The 21,799-nt window shown below is 42.4% G+C and overlaps 1 protein-coding gene across 2 annotated transcripts in view; it reads right to left on the bottom strand.

Annotated features, from left to right (window-relative positions):
• Positions 1–5,070: 5,070 nt before the first annotated feature.
• Positions 5,071–21,799, bottom strand: part of LOC308092594 (protein MTSS 2-like) — a 47,404-nt gene continuing 30,675 nt past the window's right edge. Inside the window, exons 4-15 of one of the 2 annotated variants that reach the window (XM_080438601.1) lie at positions 21,599–21,683; positions 20,699–20,790; positions 20,486–20,560; positions 18,138–18,295; positions 17,511–17,618; positions 16,178–16,275; positions 14,639–14,771; positions 12,720–12,794; positions 11,850–11,990; positions 10,149–10,325; positions 9,222–9,390; positions 5,071–7,320 (exon numbers count right to left, since the gene is read on the bottom strand). In XM_080438601.1, coding sequence (XP_080294727.1) covers positions 6,554–7,320; positions 9,222–9,390; positions 10,149–10,325; positions 11,850–11,990; positions 12,720–12,794; positions 14,639–14,771; positions 16,178–16,275; positions 17,511–17,618; positions 18,138–18,295; positions 20,486–20,560; positions 20,699–20,790; positions 21,599–21,683 — 2,078 coding nt within the window. In that variant the 3' untranslated portion in view covers positions 5,071–6,553. The remainder of the gene's footprint in view (positions 7,321–9,221; positions 9,391–10,148; positions 10,326–11,849; positions 11,991–12,719; positions 12,795–14,638; positions 14,772–16,177; positions 16,276–17,510; positions 17,619–18,137; positions 18,296–20,485; positions 20,561–20,698; positions 20,791–21,598; positions 21,684–21,799) is intronic. The other variant, XM_080438602.1, reaches the window with a different exon arrangement.

Raw genomic sequence — 21,799 nt, 5'->3', positions numbered from 1 at the left:
TAAATATATCACAGCCATGTAAAAGGTGAGATGTAGAGTTTCCAGAGAGAGAGAGAGAACATGACCTAATTCATGAATTATTTCACCACGTCTGAGCCTTTTGTCATGTTTCTATGACACGAGTAGTTCATTCAAATTCATCAATATGAAGATGAGATGATGATTATGATGAAACCGGCTTAGTCAAACATGAACTAATTGAACCCTATATACTTCATTGACCAGCGTTCCCCACGGGTCTATACTAGACATGCTCCTTTTTTCCCTCTAGTCTACACCAAATATATGTGCTGAAAAATATCAAATGTCTACAATCTCACGTTGCAAGCTTGTAGATCGGCTATTTTTGCCAAATATTCACCTCAGAATAGGGACACTGTGACTGAACACAGAAAAATACAGGTGCCAACTGTAACTGAAACTGGTTCTTTAGAGTGATGCCATAGAAGAAATATTTTTGGTTCCAGAAAGAACCTCTACACCAAATAGCTTGTAGATCTGCTATTTTCAGCGAATGTTTGCCTATTAAGACATGGTTTAAGTAGTTAAAGGTGCCTCAAAGAACGATCAAAATGGTTCTTTGACAACAACAAAAAAAGGTTCTCTAGAATCATATGAGTTCTAAGAAGAACCATACACTCTTCTTGTTTAGATGATGGTTCATATAGCTTTTTAAAGAACCATTCAAGAACCATTATCTCTTTCTGTGTGCAGGGTTCATGTTGGCTCGTGTCAAGTCGAATGGAACGTTTATACATTCAAACATGCAGCATCATCAATGTTTCCAAACAACTGCCTTCCTGCCATCAGAACTATTGATCCACCTGTCACAAATTCATTATCTGCTCTTATTTGAACAGCTCTCTTCACCCAGAAAGGTCCTGACTCCATGAATCAGTGAGCTGTCACTCAGTTGGCTCAGTGCATTATTAACCACTTACTGCAAACCCTCTAGTAGTGAAACGGACTTGAGTTACAAGCTTTTTTCTGTCTACACCAAAAATAGCCGATCTACAATTTCAAAAAGCTGTAGATCTGCTATTTTTGGCTACAATCCATAAGCTCGAACATCTGCCATTTTTGGCCGCAATCCATACGTTTTTTCTTTGACTAGATTACAGGGATCACAGGGATGTTGGTTTTCACAGCCATGTTCAACATAGGGAAACGCATAAGGAACAGTAGCACACAACTGGCCTAGTGAACTGCACCTTAAGAGCACTGCACCTTGAAATCTCGCCTCATGGCGGCACGTTTATGCACAGTATACACATCTGCATTCGATGCTAATGTTATGTACATACCTGCTACTACACATCTTCTTCCTTTGTCTAATTCCCATCGGGGTCGTCACAGCGGATCCTCTGTTTGCATCTGTTTCTGTTCTCTGCGTCTTACTCGGTCACTCCAGCCACACCTGTATGTCCTCTCTCACGCATCCATGAACCTCCTCTTTGGCCTTCCTCTTCTCTAGCCTGCATGGCAGCTCCATCTTCAGCATCCTCCCAATGTACACCTCATCCCTTCTCACCAAAAAACTACAAAAGCGTGCACATAAAAAAAAGAATGTCATTCTTTCTACACCTGTATACCTGCATGCCATGTGACAATAAAAGTTTATTATGATTCTGAACACGACATACAGCTAAAGACTACATAGAATCTCCAAAATGCTTCCATACTTCCTCACACACAACATGTCAGTGAGGCAGTTTGTTTAATGCTACAATGTCTGGGTGGACAAAACTCCTGCTATACTGGCATTTTTCCCCATCTCAAAGTTTTATCTCTGTCCAGCGGGCATTATAGTGAAGTGATGACTGAGGGGATGATCGGTGTCATTTTGCTATTGCTAGGCGTGTGTGATTGCTCTGTCGTTTGGGGAGGTGTGTGTGAGATCTGTAACAAGTATTATTCCTTCAATGTGAAATACTGTGATTTTAGAGGCATTATTTGTGAAGTTTGTTTTTGTTGGAGATGCCTGGTCAATATGTTGAAAAACCATGGGGAGCAGTTCAGGTTGGGTTGTGGAATAATGCTTTTGTAGAGTAACAACAAGAGGCAGGGGGGCAACACAACAGACAGACAGAGCTTACAGAGTCTTTGCTGGGATCGTGTGTGGAAAGAACCGATGAATTTCTGTGAATAATACAACATTATTTTAACCAATCTGTTTGGTAGAGTATACTAACAAAATATATCTAGTACATCTGCAGTGGTTGAATGTGGCCTACATACTCATCCATTGAGACATTTAGACCTTGGTGTTGGATAGGACTCGTACTGGTAGACACGTAGCACTGCCCTGAAGCTCTACATTAAAATTCTCCCCATAGCAAGCAGACGTGCTCCATTAGCTCAGTAGTAGAAAAAAATGGAAATATATGTGAAAAGAATGAAAAACATATTGGCTTTAACCACATGGACCTTACAATCCCTTTTCCAGGTGGACATTCTGTAAAAAAAAAATCAGATCTACAAGCTCACAGTGCGTCAATGTGCTATTTTGTGCTATTTGACGTGCAATGAACTGAAGTAGGCTGTGGGTTCAAGTGGTTCAAAGGTGCTGTACGTTTATTGTTCAAAAGTTAAAGCTCTATGTGTTTTAGGCTAATCACTGCTATAGTGTTTGTTCAGTAATATGGGTCTCCCCATCTCTCAGTAAACAGATAATACATTTATTTTGTCTGCTCATTTATTTGCTTCATCCAATTTCAATTGCTTATCATGTATGCTGTGTGAGTTCTCTCTCATATGTTCGGATCCCATTGGTATGATACAAAAAAAATACATTTCAAGGTACGGATAGCTTCAGACGGTATCCCTGCCTGAAAATCTATTTTCTGTTTGCTAAACAGACAGAGAGAGACCCCTGTTACTGAACAAACACAACAACTGCCATCAGATCCTAGAGCTATTTAACAGTTGTTTGAGCAAAAAACAAACAAAAATAAAAACCACTTGGGTCCCCCCACACACCACCTTTAATGAAGGACAGCTCTCCAAGTCAATAATCCCTGGTGTTCCAACAGAGATGTGGACTATTAAGGCTCATTTACTTTGGACCATGATGTCGCTAAGTGGTCCCCGATGAACAAGTATAAACTTTAAAGGACGTTGTGCATATCTGTCTTAATAGGGTCCCTGGGCTAATGTTTTGTTTTTATGAGCTGTGCTGCTTCTCCATCACCATTCACCGCCGTCCAGCAGTTTATTGTACAGACAATTTTGAGCTTATATTCAACAAGCCCCAATCATTTACTGTCTAATAAAGCACTCCCATTGACTTTTCCGGAGAAGCAACGCTTTGAAATCGATACAGCGACGTTGCTTTACCCGGAGCCCTCGTCTATCGTACTCTCTCTCTCGAGCATTTCCCACTTGACGTGGTGCCAAAGGCCACTGAGGACAAGCCGCCAAGTCCTGTGTCTCATCCACAGCCTGGGGTTTCATTTAATCACTAGTCATTAAAGTTGCAAGCTTAGCAGCGGCTTTGCAAGGATTCTGGCGCCCTCCTCTGTCCATTTTAATGAATTGCAGACAAACTGCAAAAATAATGAGTGCTGTAGGAAGTGTAGTGAATACATTTTACATTATACCACTTTATCCACATCCTTGTTATATTGGGCATGGACATCATTTGAAGAAGGAAAAAAATCACACCCTGTGTGAAGTGGGCGGTGTCTTGCTAGCTAATCACAATACTGAATGGAGTCAACCAATCATGTACAAAAGATAAATACATTTATTGAAACAGTCTTTATGATGGACGAAACCATAACTTGAAAAAAACAAATTTATGTTTTTTTTTCAAGTTATGGTTTCTTATATAGGGCTATGCACATGTGTCATGTGACACTGGCCAATCACAGTCCTGAATAGAGTGTGATTGGCCAATCACGGTGCAGGATAATTGTACAAATTTCCAAACCTCACTTATAGGGCCGGTTTCACAGCGCAGGATAATTGTACATTTTTCCAAACCTCACTTATAGGGGCGGTTTCACCGCCCAAAAAAGGAAAAAGAGGAAAAATAAATTATCCACTGCTCCAGTGTTTTTATGTGCAGATAGCTGCTCTTACTCTTATTAATATTGGTGGTGGTGGCAATACTAAGAATTTGAGCCTAGGTAGGATTATCAAATCCTGTGCTGAGGAATAACATGCACCCTTGAAACTAAGTACATTCAGAACCAGCCACTTAATTATAAGGTTTGAATATTACATTCTGCTTGCTTGAGGTGTAATGCACACTTACATAATAGTAGCCTTGATACACGACTGTCATAATATCATTATCATTACACACACACACACACACACACACACACACACACACACACACACACACACACACACACACACACACACACACAGGGACTGCTTTACATACATACCTCTCTCTTCTTTCCACATTAACTCCACCGTCGGACCATGGATTTAAATCATTTGTAGTAGAGTAGACATGTTGTAACTCACTGTCAGTCTCCATACTTTTACCGTTTAAAGCCGTGCCGTCTTAAATACGTGCAAAGGAAGACGGGACTCTGTAGTTTCAGGGAGGCGTTATTCCTTTTAACGCAATCATAATATTGACAAAACTTTTTCACTGTGAAAAAGTTCCTAACTTCCTGAGTCTACTGGCCAATCACAGCGGGTCTCGCTGTGATTGGCTAGTAGACCAGGAAGTTGGAACTAATGTGTGAAGTGCTATATTCATATAGTTAAAAAATAAGGCTATATTGTAATGTAAAAGATGACCTATGTCAGACTGACAGAGTCTCCTTGTGTTTAATAATATCTATGTATGTCTGGTATGGACATTAAAATGTGAATGTATATTGTGCTTAATTGTTGTGTTGTGATGTGATGAGTTTTGCTGTATTTATGAAATATTTGTATGTATCTGGTGAGGCCAAAAGGATCATAAAGTTCTATTCTAATCCATCCTTGTTCATTTTAAATCATTCCTATCAACATCAAACATAAATTTCAATTCGTAGTTATTTGCACCTCTCAATGTAACAACACTCATTGAAACAAGCCATTATTTTACAATAAAAAGCCTGTTTAATTGCAGAATATATTGACAGTACAGTACAGCAATAAAAACACTGCCATATTGCTCCTATTTTACATGAATTACACAGTTGGTGTTCAGCTTATGAAAACAAAACATTAATACAGTAATACACGTACAGTAATGATGATGACACACGACATACAGACGGTCACCCTCCAATGAGAGGTGTCTGTGTTCATTCAGAAATGCCACAATAATAATAATTATAATAATAATAAGGATAAGAATAAAGAGCAAAGAGCATTCAGTCCCTACAGCAGTGGTGCCAAAACATTTTATTTCTCTTTTAGCTCCAGACCCAAAAGAGAAATTGCATGTCTCCATGGGACCCAAACCAGTGAAAATAGCCGATCTACAAGCTCATGTAAAGATCTGCTATTTTCACTACTTCTTAATTTTTTTTTTTGGAATTTCTTTATGAAAAACGGATGTACTTTTGAAATGATAATATACATTTTATTAAATGTAGGAAACGAAAAAAAGAAAAGAAAAAAAGGGATATTTACTCACAACCCATAAAAACGGGTCTGCGACACACAAATGGGTCCCGACCCACTGTTTGGGAAACACTGCCCTTATAGCAGTGACTGTATGCCACTCTGCCTACCAGGACCACCTGGGCACAGAGGCTACGTTCACACTGGCAGCACAAATCAGATTTTGGCCTATACCAGATTGTAATCAGATTGTGTTCTATTACAGTACAGTGCGTCTGAACAGCAAAGAACACATGGAAAATCTGATTGATTTTTGCCAATCAGATTTATACCACATTCCTGGTGGTTACAGGTGGTTTGAAATGCGATTTAAATCAGATTTCTAAAGATGTGTCTCAGTCTGGACACTCTGTGACACTGAAGCCTCATTTATACTTTGTCGTATGATGGTGCTGCTCACTGCAAATAGCTGATCTACTGTACATCGCAGTGTGAGCAGGTAGATCAGCTTATTTTCGTACAAGTTAAACATGACTTTCACACCTAGGTCGTTACGTCATTACCACAGCAACCAATGCAGATAGGTGACGGTCGACGATGTCTGAATACACAAATTCGACCCGATCACTTGCGAACAACAGTGCGGGCCTAATGATCAGTCCTAAAGATCGATATTGAGAAATAAATTGGATTTGCCTGCTGCAGTCTGAACAAAGCCAGAGAGAACGCAGAAGTACAACCACAAGAGCCCATAGAGGAAGAAACAAAGAAATAATACAACCAAACAAATATGGGTTACTTTGTACGTACACGCGCGATACATACATGACAACAAATGACAAATGTCGTGACATTGTCCGTTAGTCATTCATTTTCACCGTCTATATATTTGTTTTATCCACTCATTGCATGTTCGGTTCACTCATCTGGCGGAGTCCCTGTCCATGTATTATGATGAGTGCTTGTTTTACGTTACTACAGAGCTTGTTAGTTAAGGGCACCACAGGCGCACCGCACCCTCCTCCTCCATCAGCTACCGCTGGATCCTGGGGGCCGATCTGTCATCCGTCACCGACTTGCGGAGCCGCACGCCGCGCCGTATGGACACCAGCACGTCCACCTCCTCCTTCGGCGTGGAGGTCATCGCCTGGGCCCCGAGAGGGGTCGAATAAGCCAGCTCGCCGGGCAGCGACGGGAAGGGGAACTGCCCCTCGCCCAGGGCGTGGGCGCTGGCCACCAGCTCTCCTATCTTCTCCACCAGGCTGTGGCGGTTGGCGGCCAGCAGGGGGTCCTCCTCGACGCCGTGGGCGGCCTGCAGGGCGTACGCGGCTCCGGAGCCCCAGGTCGTGTCGGGCAGGCTCAGCCGCTTGGGGGAGGCCCTCATGTACTCGCCGGCGCCAGGGTCGTCGCCGTACAGGTACTCCTCGCTGCCGGCGCGGTGCTGGGCCGGAGAGTTTGGCACCGTCGGGGTCTTCACCGGGACAATGGGGGGGCGGACGGGGAGGGGGCCCGACGTAGACGGCGTGCGCCTCACCCCGGTTTTGGAGGACGGGGTGCGGCGGATGGTGGCCGTGCCGGACGTGATGACCGCGGAGCCTCCCGGCGTCACGCCATTGGTCACCCCCGGCGGGGTCTTGCCGGCGGGCAGACCCGCGGTGCTCGCCGGCCTTTTGGTTTGGATCATGCGGCGGTAGTTCTGAGCGATGTTGCTGTGGCGCGGGATGGTGGAGGACTTGTCGAAGTCCGCCTGCCCCTCACTCTCAGCGTCCCCGTTCAACGAGTAGCACTCATAGTCCGACCCTGAAAGGAAATGAAAGTCATGAGATGACATGAGACACCCTAGCAAAGTTATTATAGTTTAGGCATTTTTCATTTGTTTTTATTTCGTTTGATGTAATGTTATATATAAGTTAGATAATTAGTTTCTAAAGTGAGTTTGCTAGTTTTTTTTCTCCTTTTTCTTTCTTAGTTTTAGTGTTAGTTTTACTTTGTATTGTAATATGGGGTATTTGTCAGCGGTGAGATTCAAAAAGGTCAGAAAAAGTATTCTGTAATAAAAAAAACATACCAGTAAAAAAATACAGGGTGCGTTCGGAAATATGCACCGGGAGCACTGGTGTATATCCAGTGCAGTCGGTGCGTTGGCGTCCTAGGTGCACTGAGTGCACTCACTGACTGACCCTATTCAGAAGCAGTCCATGGCCAGTGCATTGACTCTGTCTGAGCACTGATGAAAACAACAATGGTGCGAGAAGTAATAGCTAAATGCCTACTAGACGAGGAGAGACAAGTGCCACTCATTACTGACAGAAAACTGTTGTTTATTATCTGACACCCAGCACGCTGGGCAGGTATAGGAAGCAGTGAGGGACCGACCCAAGAAGATCCAAACACTGGGTCAGGACCCATGTTTGGGTCACGGACTCATTTTTATGGGGCATGAGTAAATATCCCTTTTTTTAAATAATATAATAATTCTTATTTTAAAAGATGAAAAACAAATCATTAAAAAAATGAATCTAAGAAAAGCATTTCATAAATAAATAAAACCTCAAAGAAATTCCATGAAAATAGCAGATCTATAAGCTCACAACGAGTCCAATCGGGGAGACATCAAATTTCTCTTTTGGGTCTTGAGCTAAAAGGTTTGGGAACCATTGCATTAGAGTCTAATGTGGTCTAATGACTCTGGAATAGTCTGCCTCTCCCCATCAGATCTGCCCAGTCAATTGGGGTTTTCAAAGTCCTACTTAAAACCCATCTGTTCTCCCTGGCTTTTAACTGCATTTGAGTTTACCTAATTTGTTTTAACTATGCACCTTTTGCTACTGTACGTGCTAATGCATTTTATCCGTTGATGTTTTTCTTTTGTTTTGATGCTTTGAATTGTTTTGTTGTTTTTCCATTTGCTTTGATGCTTTGAATTGTTTTAGTTTTAACCGTACAGTACAGCACTTATATAAAATAAAGTTAGATTTAATGAAAGCACTCTGAAAACTGAGCAGGTTCTCGGTGCGTATACGTCCGACTCCGAACGCACCCACAGTTTATACACAGTTAACCACTCTTAACCTTGCAACCCTATTCTGGGCATGTCATTATAGGAGGATTATTTTTTATTTTTTGACAAATTTAGAAAAGTTTAGAAATAAATTTGATTTTGGATTTTGTGACACAAGGGTGCAAGTGGTATAAAACATTGGTTCTCAACGTGGGGTTCGGGGACCTCCAGGGGTCCTTGAGGGGGTTCCAGGGGGTCCCCAACAAAATGTGTTAATCCATTTGAACCCCTTTATCCATATTTTATGCATTGGCTGATGTACAAGCTTGTACATCATTTTGGAACATTTTCGAAATATCTTTAAAGTGTTTTTTTTATGTTACTCCTACAAATCTTGTCCAAACATCACGCAAATCGGTACACATTATCTTTATAGTCAAGTGATCAAGACAGTCAAATCTGTCAAATTTTTCATATTCCATCCTGAATTTCAAACATTGCTGGCCCACAATAACCCACCTGACCTGGCAGAGACCTGTGCTGCGAGGACCACTTTTTCTAGTCTTTAGAATCCTCTCTACTGGGGGTCCCTGGCACAAAAAAAAATCTAATGGGGGGGTCCACCTCCAAATATATATCAATTTAGGGGTCCTTGGCATTAAAAAGTACTTCTTCAAGCACTGAGCCCGTGTTGCTGTACCTTGCGAGGGGATGGTGTCCTCTGAGCAGGACGGGGTGTTGGTCTGCGTGCTGTAACCACTGGAGCACTGCAGCGAGTCTCTGCTGCTCTTCTGCTGGTGCTCCATGCTCAGCCCTCGGGTCAGAACCATGGCCAGCGTGCTGGCTGCAGGGGACAAGGGCTCCCCATGCTGGAGAACAGGTCATACATGCATAAATGAATCGTTATCAATCCATACACACACAGAGAGAAAGTGGCAGGAAGACACCAAACATGCATAAAGATGAGCAGTACATTTACATACACCGATTCTATGGCACAGTTCCCAATGCTGTACATACACAGCCGGTAGGCAGGTTTGGTCACTTCAAATTAATGCAAGAGCAATGGCTTCTACTTCAGCATGCTAATTTCCCAGGAAAAGAAAGGCTGTAGTTTCTATTAGTTTGGAATCCGAATTGATGATGTCAGTGGTTTTACGCTAGATGGAGCTGTTCGCTAACCTATGAGTCACCATTTGTCTCCCAGTGAAGCAAAGAAGCAGCAAATCACGTGACCGCAAAAAAATCTGGGACATTCACTTCCATGTTAGTGGATTTGGAAAATTAGCTTTTTTTTTTCTTGCTGTTGCTTTTTGGTGAAAACAACCTACATCCAACTGCCAATAACTATGGAATGGATTCTACGAGACTCGGATATGTCTTTTAAAGTGATCGGGGATCGATCATACTGGAGATAAATATTCTAAGATTTTTCAAAGGTTAGTGAAAACACTAAGAAAATCGCTGGCAGTGGCTTAGCAAACGATGCTTTATTTCTGGCAGTCAAAGAGTTGACTTAAAATTTGTTTTACAAATGGAACCAAATGGATTACGGGGTCCATTTGGTTCCATTTCAACATTCTTCGGAGGAGTCAAATGAGCAGTGGGGATTTTACTGCGTGCATACCTTGACTCCAATGCCTCCCAGTCCAATCCTGGAGCGGTGTGGATCATCCGGATGCATGCCAGAGTAGCCGTGTGGACTGGAAGGAGCTTCCTGTTCTCTCATGCGATCCAGAGACTCTCTCCTACGCTGCAGGGTGCTGGCCAACGGGGGCTCGTAGGGACTGGATTTGGCCCAGTCCTGCAGCATTAGATAAGAACAGTCAGGGTTATGTTTTCCCTGCATCTGCATCTGGGCTTTCACCCCACGACTTGTCTAACCAACCCGGCGGTTCCCGGTGGAAGACTGTTAACCCAATCAATCCGGGAACGCATCTCTGTCATTTTAGATTTCTTCGGAAATTAAAAAATTGCAGATATACATGCACATAGTGCGGCACTCTGTGCCGCGCTATGTGCTTGTATATCTGCTATTTTTTAAGCTTGTAAATCAGCTATTTTTGAAAAGTCTTGAACATTTTTGCAAATCTTTGTATACATATTTTCTAAACCGAACATTTGTAAAATATTTAGTTCCAGGGACCCCCAGAAGCAAAAATTTGAGTTACAAATGTTCGCTTAAAAAAATATATATATTCAAAGATTTGCAAAAATGTTTAAGACTTTTCAAAAATAGCAGATCTACAAGCTTGGAGCCGCTCTATGAGCTTGTATATCTCCTATTTTTGAATAGCTAAATAAATCAAAAAATTACACAGATGCGTCCCCGGTCTTAATGGGTTAAATACTGTGTGGCTCATGAAGTGGTTAGATACTTAAAAAGCTGCGATCCAAACGTATTTTAATGAACACTAGGAAAACGTTATTTTAACCAAATATAATTTGAAGACTTAATTTTCAGACTATTTAGGGGTAAAAATGCTAGTGTAGCTTGGGTAACACTTTACTTAAAGGTTGGGTAAATGCATTATAAGCACATTCGCATGCATTATAATGCACTTACGATGCACTTACAGTATAACAAGGTTTATGAAGTATTATAAATGCTGGTCATAAAGCATTATAAGCTCAGCAGAACAGCACATTATAACCATAACTTAGTCCGTTATGAAGTGCATGGTAAATGACTAAGTTATGGAAGTGATAATAATGCTGAGCTGGGCTTATAATGCATTGCGCTGAGCTTATAATGCATTATGACCACACCCTTTAATACTTCATAAACCTTGTTATAAAGTCATACATGATTATAAACATTTATAACCAGTGTTATGAAGCCTTATAAGTGCATTATAATGCATTATAAATGCAATTGTGATGCTTTGTAGACCCGACCTTTATGTAAAGTGTTACCGTAGATTGTACTAGTCAATATAACTAGCACATCTGCAGTGGTTGGAGGTGGTCTATCTACTCTTCCATTGAGACATTTAGACCCCGGTTGACAAGTAGTACTGCCTGAGGCTCATAAGTGCAACATCTCCCCAGGCCAAGTGGGGATAGCCTCTTAGAGGAGTGGTAGAAATTTTGTGGGAGAACCAGGGAGGGTATGACATGAATGTTATGGATTGCAGCTTTAATATGGGTAGAGTACAGCATGTCAATGAAATTACAATAGGTTAAGCCAGCTCAGTTTAGTGATTGTTTTCATGTACAGATTACAGGCAAGAGGAAATTGTGATTTGGAGCGAAAAAGAAGCGAAAATAAAGGCTTTTCATAAAAAAGAAAACAAAAAAAAGGGAAAAATTGCAAATGAAAACAAACCTTCCAGCTAGGAACCTTTGATGTGGGTGAGGGGGTGTTGGATCCGGGGGAGTGGTTAAATGTGGGGGACGCAGGGAGTATGGTGCCAGTGTGAGAGAAAGCAGGGCGGAAGGTGCCAAACGATGATGAACATGAGCCAAACTGCAGAACGGACAGACAAGTTGGAGTCAGAGTGTCACAGTACGTTGGTGAGAGAGAGGGGCCCCTGAGGGCCACTTAAAGTTAAATATCGAGAAAGGCCTATCTGCAGAGTGCAGGCACTTAGGGAACGCCCCTTCAATGGGAACGCCCCTTCAGTTTCTATATGAATGAAGAAGGTTATTATGCATGAAAAGGCGTTTCTACGCCTGGGCGTTCCCTACACTTAGTGAAAGGGGGGGGGAGTTCCCTAAGCTTAGTGAAGAGAGTCGTTCCCTAAGCTTAGGGGAGAGGGGCATTCCCTAGGCCATTCGTACTGAGTGAGCACTATAACTATAACTATAAAAATATAGTATTAAAAATCATTCTAAGCCAAGCGGAGTTCACACCAACTATTAAAAAAAAATACAATGGTGAACGATATAGTTATAGTTATCTTTATAGTTATACTGCTCAGTGTGAATGGCCCTTAAGTGCCTACACACTTATGAACCATATTATAAAGATCAGTAAGATGATTGTGAGCGTGACTGTGAGAGTGAGTGAGTGCGCGTTTGAGTGTGTGCACGCGTGTGCGTGCGTGTACGTGCGTGAGTGAGTGACTGAGTGAGTGTATGCGTGTGTGTGTCAGCATATATGTGTGTGTTTATGTGTCTCTGTGTTTGTATGTGCATACTGTGTGTCCATCCAGCTGTGAGCGGACTGGGGTAGATGCACGCATGCATTACTGACCGCTGTGGGGGAGTTGCACTCGCTGACAGACTGGCAGGTTTCTGAAGCCTCTGAGGAGGCTGAGCTTGTTGATTTCTGCAGGAGAGTAGTAGTGGAAGATTGAGAGACGAGCGGAGGGAAGGCAGAAATGGAGAGGAGGGAAAATTGGGAGATAGTGAGAGAGAGCGATAAATACAGTGGCAGGTTTTTTAGAGGACGTTTTTTTCCTACGGGGATCTGTAGACCTCCGGGCTAGACGGAATACAGAGTAGTCTATAAGATGATTTATTCAGGATGCTACACTGAACAGCACAAGCCTATCAGGCAAAAAGGAGGGATTAACTTCATCACCTGCGGTTGGGGAGCAAAGGCTGAGTTGCACGCGGATGTCGCACACCTTTGGAGCTATTTTCAGAAACAAAGCACCCGTGTACGGCATTGTTCTGCCTTTCTGCATCGGATGTTATGAAAAAGCACGCACACCTTGTTTCTATCATAAATAACAATGTGGCAGAGAAATCAGTGTGGAATTGCGCACACATGAACACGCACATAGCCATTCTCCATTTTTACCCCTAGATGGTCTGAAAATTAATAGTCTTCATATTATTGTAGTGTGTAAACATCGGAGACAATAGCTGGGAAAACAGTGAAAAAGAAGCGTATTAACAGACTGTGAAATCAGAATATTAGTTCAGGAGGAAGCGAACGATAAACAATATTATTTTGTCTGTGTAGTAGTGGCATATCAAAGACAACGAGGGACTGGGTGAAATTGGATTGTGCAGTAAACGTTTATATAGCGTTGGTTCAGAGCAACGCTTTGAGGAAGAAATTAAAAAGTTGTGGGATTTCTAAATGGAGGCCAAAAAAGTGGATGAGTACCCACAAGGCAAGGGGAGAGGAGACACAAAAACAATAAGTGAATCATAACAAGAATGTGTGTATGGATTATGAGCTGTCTGGCTCTCCACTGGACCGGCACATGACGGCCTCTGATCAACCTCCGGGGTTGTTTTCTGAGAAAAGTATTTCAACAAATTCTAAATGATTTGCACCAGCCGGAAGAAAGAAAAGTATTTCATGTATAGTAAATAAAGCAGAAAATGATTGTCTGATCTTAAGCAGAATACACCAATTTTTTTTTTAAATGCATGAACTCAATGACATTTAAATAGGCTCAGTCAGAACACAGACTTATAACTATTCCTGCACAATCTCTCCTTGCGACCAAAATCTGCATCCACCACCTGCAAGAGTGAACCTTCTCTCCTTTTCATACATACTGATCTTTATGTAGATTTTTGCTTGGCATCATTTTTATGCAGACACACATCTGGTGGTTACATCTGGCCCCTAGAGTCCTAGACAAGCTGAGTGTTTTACGTGTGGAGAGGGAAATTGTCTGGGTTCTGCCTAAAGCCTAATTTATGCCCCATCGTGCGACTGTGCACGTCACATCTGCAACGTGTTGTGAGCTTGTACACAGGCTATTATCGATGTGTGGCACCACTGTATGACGAAGTATGAATCAGGCTTAAAGGTGCCAGATGGGGGAAACGTGTGGAGTTTGGATAAAGTACAATTCGATGTTCTGAGAGAACAACCGCGATCAACTTCCGTCTGTCCCGAGCTAGCATCTGCTCCATGCCAACATTAGCAAGTCAGATAATCCCTTGGATTTGCCCTGGTGATGAAACTACACGTAATCAGTCGGATGTTTGCCCAACTCATCAACACCGTATTACGACCTCGGAGTGAGAATGCATTGGATGAAACCAGTCTTAACCACTTAAAAAGTGTATACTTTGTAGTATGATGGCGTCACGCAAATGTAGCGAAATCAGCCGATATGTAGCTTGTAGATCAGCTTTTTTTCACCAAAGAGATTTGGTGTAGAGGGAAAAGAGGTTAAAGTGGAACTGAGATGGCTCCTCTACCTGGCTGGCGATGTCAGAGGGCATGGGTGAGGGAGGCTTGGAGTGGGCGTTGGCATCCTGGGAGATGAACCCAGAGTCATGTGACGAGACGCTGCTGAGGCGGTGGGCGCCAGCCGAGGGCATCTGGAGGAGACTGGAACACACACACACACACACACACACACACACACACACACACACACACACACACACACACACACACACAGAGAGTTGAAAAGATTAGAAAAGTTGGAAATATTGGAACTTTATGCCAGGCTCCAGGATTAGATAACACTTCTAATGTCATCATCACCCATCACCACATGTTACAGTATATCTTCTCCTTCCTGTGATTTTTTTATGTTTAATCTTGAATGGCTAAGAAATCAAGCCTGCCAGTACGGATCTAGAATCAATTATTAGAATGTAATATAATTCTGGTGAACATACACTTCACGCAATTCATCATTGATCACAAAAGATATCATCGCTATCTGGCTAGTCTCTCAAGACAGACTGCTGGCTCACATCATTTTCAAATGCTTCCTCCTAACAGTCAGTCACTTAGATAGATAGGTATGGTAAGTGATTTACTTTTGTTAAAATAAGTGTTAAATAGCTCTATATTCTGATAGTGCTCATTGCTATAGTGTTGTTGTTGTTCAGTAATAGAAGTCTCGCCGTCTCTTCAGCTCATTACTCAACGACATTGGATCCATTGGAAAACAACTATTCATTTGAAGACAAGCAACAGCTTTGGACAATCAAAGATTAAACCCGACAGCAACAATGTGTTTGTTGATGACAACACTATTATGCTCAAATTCGCCACACAATTCTTCTGATCAGGAGCATCAAAGAGCATCAAGAACATCCTCCGTCCTTTGATTCCCCTCTGATTCTCAACAGCGTCGACCCACCGCCCGCCAGCCCCCTGTCCTCTCTCTGGCCTCTCTCTCACTCACCGGTTGTAGTTTGTCACAGATTAAACATGCAGAAACTACATCTCCCATCTCCCTCCTGCTCCCCCCTCCCTCTCTTTCTCTCCTCCAGACTCTCTCTGGTAGCAGTCAACATCCTTCATTTAATTTGTTAACAAGGGCAAGTTAATTAACAAGCATTTGTAAATGTGTTAAAGTGAAAGGGAAATAAGCCCCAGGGACGGACAACAATGCACCCACCCACACACACACACACACACACACACACACACACACACACACACACACACACACACACACACACACACACACACACACACACACACACACACACACACACACACACACACACACACACAGGTAGTTGTTTTCGATCTCTCTCTCCATGTGAACATAAGCCATGTTGTTCCTCAACACACCTTACAGTTCCATGAGTACATACTTCTATGAGTGATAAACCTTGTGTGTGTGTGTGTGTGTGTGTGTGTGTGTGTGTGTGTGTGTGTGTGTGTGCGTGCGTGCGTGCGTGTGTTTGTGTGTGCGTGCGTGCGTGCGTGCGTGCGTTTGTGTGTGTGCGTGTGTGTGTGCATGTGTTTGTGTGTGTGCGTGTGTGGTATACCTGCACATGCTGCTCTTGCGGGAGCCTGTGCTGCTGGGGGAGGAGGGAGGGGTCTGGTAGGACCAGCTGAAGTCAGAACCCTTGAGGTCCCGGATCACCTGCAGGGGGGCCACATCACTGCACGGTCAACAAGCATAAAGGCCCCATGAAAAGGGCTAGCAGTCCTGCTATTTGATTCTGCAAAGCTATGCACTTCCTGTAAAAACATCAAGCTAGATCGGGAAATTACATGGATGTTGATTGGCGTTTACAGTAGTCAACAGGACTCCATAAAACTGTGTGGTGTGGGGTGGTGATGGGGATGGGGATGGGCTTATGGCTCGAATTTGTCAAGCTAAACTAAGCTAGCAAAACCAGAACCTGAAAAGTTCTTCATTAACCTAATCTTTGCTTTAACCCGAGTTTAAACCTGCAGGAGGCATCATGTCTGACATCACAGTTATTTTTTGTATTGAAAATCCCATAGGTTCATCTTAGATCGCGTGTTCCAAAAATAAACAAATGAGCTCTGCGATTTTATCAAACGGATATGAAGCATCAACTGACGGTGAAAAAGTACTAATTTGTCCAAAGTATAAAAATGTAAATCTCCAAACACTGACGTTATCAAATGTAATTAAACTCAATGTCATAACTGACACCGAGTCACATACCTGACATAATCTGACAAAAGAAATATCCTGAAAATGAACGGTTTTGGACATAAAAGGGTTTCCACCTGACAGACAGTGACGATGTGTTTCATGAAAACATCATGTTCAAATTCTCCACACAAGAGCAATGCAGTTCTTCTAATCAGCAGAATCAAAGGGCATCAAAAACATCACCCGTCCTTTGATTTCCCTCTGATTTTCAAGAGTGTCACTGAATACATATTTGTTGTGTTTGTTGTTGTTTTTTCCCACGTTTTGTTTTGTGCAGTTCACAAGGGGGCATACTTTCAGACTGTTCCAGATTGCCTTAGCCTGGTAAACCATCCCTGTCGCGTCTGGTCCCAAGCGCTGGGTGGGTGGGCGATTTTTGCAGAAACCTAAAAGTGGAAGAGCCAATCAGCGTCTGCACTTAGGGCCCTGTGATTGACAGACGCTGATTGGCTCTTCCACTTTTGGGTTTCTGCAAAACGCCCAACCAGCGCTTTGGGCCAGACCAGTCTGCAGAAGACACATGATAGTGAATTCAGGCGAGCGGGATGGTTTACCAGGCTAAGATTGCCTCATAGTGAGACAAACTCATTGTGGATTAAAAAAAAGACAAGACAGAGATAATAATAATAATAATAATAATAATAATAATAATAAATGTTTATAAATGTGTTTATGTTTATACAGTATACCTGCTCGCTGGCTGCAGGCAGTTTGTGTGGATCTTCAGTCAGCACAGTGAGGTCATCAACAATGGCCTGTAAGTGTGTTGTCTCTCCCAGCAGGGCGATCTCTCCATTCTGGAAACAAAACAAGAAAACACGTGTAAATAAACAACTAAATTAAAAAGCTTTTTACAGACGTGATATAACGGTTTCCCTCAACAACCTTTGACAGAATTTGTTGCAGTCGGGAAGGAAACTCTTACATATATCCATATTTCATAATGCACTACTTTGTCGTACAAGAGTGTCACACAAAAGTAGCGAAAATTGTGTCGCAACATGACAAGTTGTGAGCTTGTAGATCTGCTACTTTCGGTATCTCTGAAACTTTCAAAAGTAAAAGTGAAAGTGGTTAAGCGTGTGCATGGGTTTTTATAAACATTGATCCAATGAAACGTATTAACATGAGCGGAAACGGAAGTGGGGAGGAGGCTTCACATCCACATTATATTTTAATCATGATTAGAGCTTCCGAGTCCCAGACTGTATGACCGGAAACATTTGAAAATTGTGGGAGGCAACAGTCTGGCCACGCGAGACTACCCAACAGCAACAACATGAAGGGTTGGTTGATGGGAACAGTCCGTCACTCACCACCACAGGTTGCAGCAGGTTGATGAAGGCGCAGTAGCGCCCCCTCTCTTCCAGCAGGGCTCTGCGCACCGCCTGTCTCTCCGTCTCCTCCATGAGCAGGTACAGGTCACTGACGTCCTGCATGGCACTGTCCAGCTGGGGGCGCAAGTTACCCCGTCCTGACAGAGGGACAAGAGAGGATAGGAGAGGAGGAATGAGAGGGGAGGGAACGAGGAGATAGGAGGGGAGGAATGAGAGGAGAGGGAACGAGGAGATAGGAGGAGAGGAATGAGAGGAGAGGGAACGAGGAGATAGGAGATGAGGAATGAGAGGAGAGGGAACGAGGAGATAGGAGGGGAGGAATGAGAGGAGAGGGAACGAGGAGATAGGAGGAGAGGAATGAGAGGAGAAGAGTTCATGGCAGGAGAATGATAGAGGAAGAGAAGAACAGGAACAGATGATTAGAAACACTTGACAGAATGCTTGTTGACAACATGCTCGCACAGTGTGTACAGCAAAATCCTGAGTGTTAGTTTAATCACTTAAGCTTTATTTAATATTTTGGCCATATGAAAACAGGAATTCTACAAGGCCAACGTTGGCATCGCCGTGCGTTGTGACCTTAAAGGTCTGCTGTTTCCGAAAGAAAAACAAATCAACTTTTACGGGTCCATTTGGTTAACTCTCAAGAGTTACAGACCTGTAAGGGTCCATTTGGAAACCCTGAGGGTCCCTGGACCCCACTTTGAGAACCACTGATGTACAGTATATAGTTAACTGGTCTATTTTTGCACTCTCAGGGTTAAACTAGCACTCAGAATGACGGTGTGTGGGCTTAAATCACATGTAAACATGACAGCCAGATGGTTCCACACAGATACGTGAGAGTGAGAATCATGGAACATGTCGTTGTTAACTTGAAATGAGATGATGCAACCACGATGCAACCTTGCGGTGACACGGAGTCCCTGGAATGAATGATTATAATATGAACACACACTGTTTCTACAGGATGCCACTCAAAAGGATGATGCAGCACAAATGCAAATGGATGGCAGGTTGAAGGGAGACAGACGTAATGAAACACCATTATAATGTTTTGAAGGCTTGTGAACACACACACACACACACACGCACACGCGCACACCCACACGCACACGCACACGCACACGCACACACACACACACACACACACACACACACACACACACACACACACACACATTCTCTCAACAATAATCACAATGCACACATATACATACGTGCATAGTACATATACATACATATCGTCGCTGTTGGCATAAACCTTGTATGTATTGCCATAGTTCTACTTATTAATGTTCTTTCATAAATTAAAGCCCCACATCCTTGCACAACAGTAGCGAAAATTGCCGATTTACTAACTGTATATTTTTCTTAAATGTTTGAAAGTAAAAGTTGTTATGTCTGTCAGTGTTTTTTTTTATAAATGTTGAACAAATTAAAACTATTAGCTTGTGACTATATAATAACTACACTGGGTCCATTATTTTTCCATTTCTTGAAACCAACATACAAGGTTTCCACACAACAGTGGCGATATACATTAGCAGTAACGCACAGCACACATACCTAACAGCTCTACAGCCAGGGAACAGACCAGAAAGAAATAGGAGGGAGGTTGCAGGAATTGACAGGAGAGGGGAGGTGGGGGGGTTGGTAGAAACAAATAAACGGAAATGTTAGCTATGTCAAATAATGACATGTAAGCATTGCATGTAAGAATAGTGCGCACCAGTCCGGTGTAAGCGTCATATGAAAATATCAGACTGAATAAATGCCCTAAAGCAGCAGTAATATAAGTTATAAGCAATAAACCAGAGGGCCATTGTTTTTATACAACCATGCAAAGTGATAAAAGAACCTTTACATTTCTCCCCAGCACTTTCCTTGTTGATTGAATTGTCATTTTACTTTACAGCCAGTAGATGGCGCCATACACTCACAAAGCTGCCAGGAAAGAGTGGCTGAGCCAAGTTTAAAAATAACAGCCATAAAAACTAGATTAACTACTTTAGCTCCGGTGTCCCTATATTAGGCATGTCATTGTATGTGAACATTTTTTTTAAATCGAAAACTTTCCAAAAATGTTAAATATTTTGTAAGAATTTGAAAAAATTCCAAAATCTTCATAAATGTTGAAAATAGTAGATCTACAAGCTCACAACCTGATGCATCCCGACACATGAGCTTGTAGATCTGTTATTTTCACTATCCATCGTACAATGACCTTTATAGAGCTTAAGTGGTTAAGAGCCACAGTGTGGATCAATTCAGGCTGGCTGCAGTTTCATAGATTAGTTGTTATCAAGTGGCATATTTTTCCTCACCTTTTCTGGCCTTCTTCTGGAGTTTCATGGTGTCTGATGATTTCCTCTTAATCTCCTGACGAGACCGCTTGTATTCTGAAGGGAGCAAGTATGAATTGCAGGCATTTCAATTTAATTCAGCGTTCATTTAGTAAAATTAATGTTTCCTTCAGAAGAGACCAGTGCTTGTCTCCTATATACATTACATATATTATTTTTTTTCATGTGGTTCACCTTTGGCATGGTCTTTGTCCAGCTGGTTTGCTGTCTTCTTCCATTCTTCTATTCTGTCTTGGAGTGGAGTGACGAGGCCTTCCATAAGAGCACTGAGAAGAGTGGAAAGGACAGGAGAGGTGTCCGTTAAGAAGGGGAATAATATAATATTCAGGAAAGACTTTGTCTAAAAGGCATACAAAATCCAGGTCGAGGCACTCAGGGTGGGTTTGAAAAGTAAAAGACCTTTAATAGATTTGGGTTAGAGACATTAAAATACACCAACGCATGTAGGGTGTAGTGATACACAAATATTAATCCTATAGCATATTTAAAGCTGCAATCTAAAACTTTTTTTTGTGAGTTATTTTTATGTTAATACAATTTAAATAGTCCATCTGTGGCGGTTGGAGGCAGCCTCCCTATTCTTATATCCTGTGGTCAGGTGGGAAACAAGTTGACTAGGTACTGCATGAAGCTCAAAGTGCAATATATCCTCTGCCCAAATGGGCTTCCTGTCTTAGCTCAGCAGTAGAAAATGTGATGTTCGTGCCCCAACCAGGGTTCGAATCTCAGGTAGGAAAATACTGTACATTCAACAATGTACTTTTACACCTAAAAATCTTTTTTTGTTGAAAACTTCTGCTGAGATGAAATGATCATTCTACCCTTCTATAGGCAGAGAGAGGACCCAACTGAGCATGTGCAGAAGAAGTCTCATCCCTCTAGCTTGTTTCTGACTAGAATAATTGAGTGTGTTACATTTACCCCCCCTGTTACTTTTGACCCCAGTCTCCCCTACATAAGAGTTATGGATTGCAAGTTTAACAGCCATTCTAACATACCTAAAACCCAACGGACTGTGAAGAGAAGGACAGAGAGAATTTGGCAGTGTGCGGGAGGAAATCACAAATCACTTACTTGGTGAAGTGACGTAGTTTGGTTTCGATGCTGCGGTGACGCATACACATCCTTGTCAGGGCTGAGCCAATGTCCCTGGTGGCACCTGGAAAGACAAAGATCCAACAAACTGTCAGTCTGACAACATAACAGATCATGGCACAAAAAATGACAAAATATCCTAATGTGATTATCTGAGATGAAAGCAAGGCAAAGCAGAAC

This window comes from Gymnoscopelus braueri, assembly GCF_963280865.1.
Source record: "Gymnoscopelus braueri genome assembly, chromosome: 9".
Taxonomy (NCBI): Eukaryota; Metazoa; Chordata; class Actinopteri; order Myctophiformes; family Myctophidae; genus Gymnoscopelus; species Gymnoscopelus braueri.
Note: the sequence above shows the minus strand (reverse complement) of the source record. Positions and strands in the feature narration are given on the sequence as shown.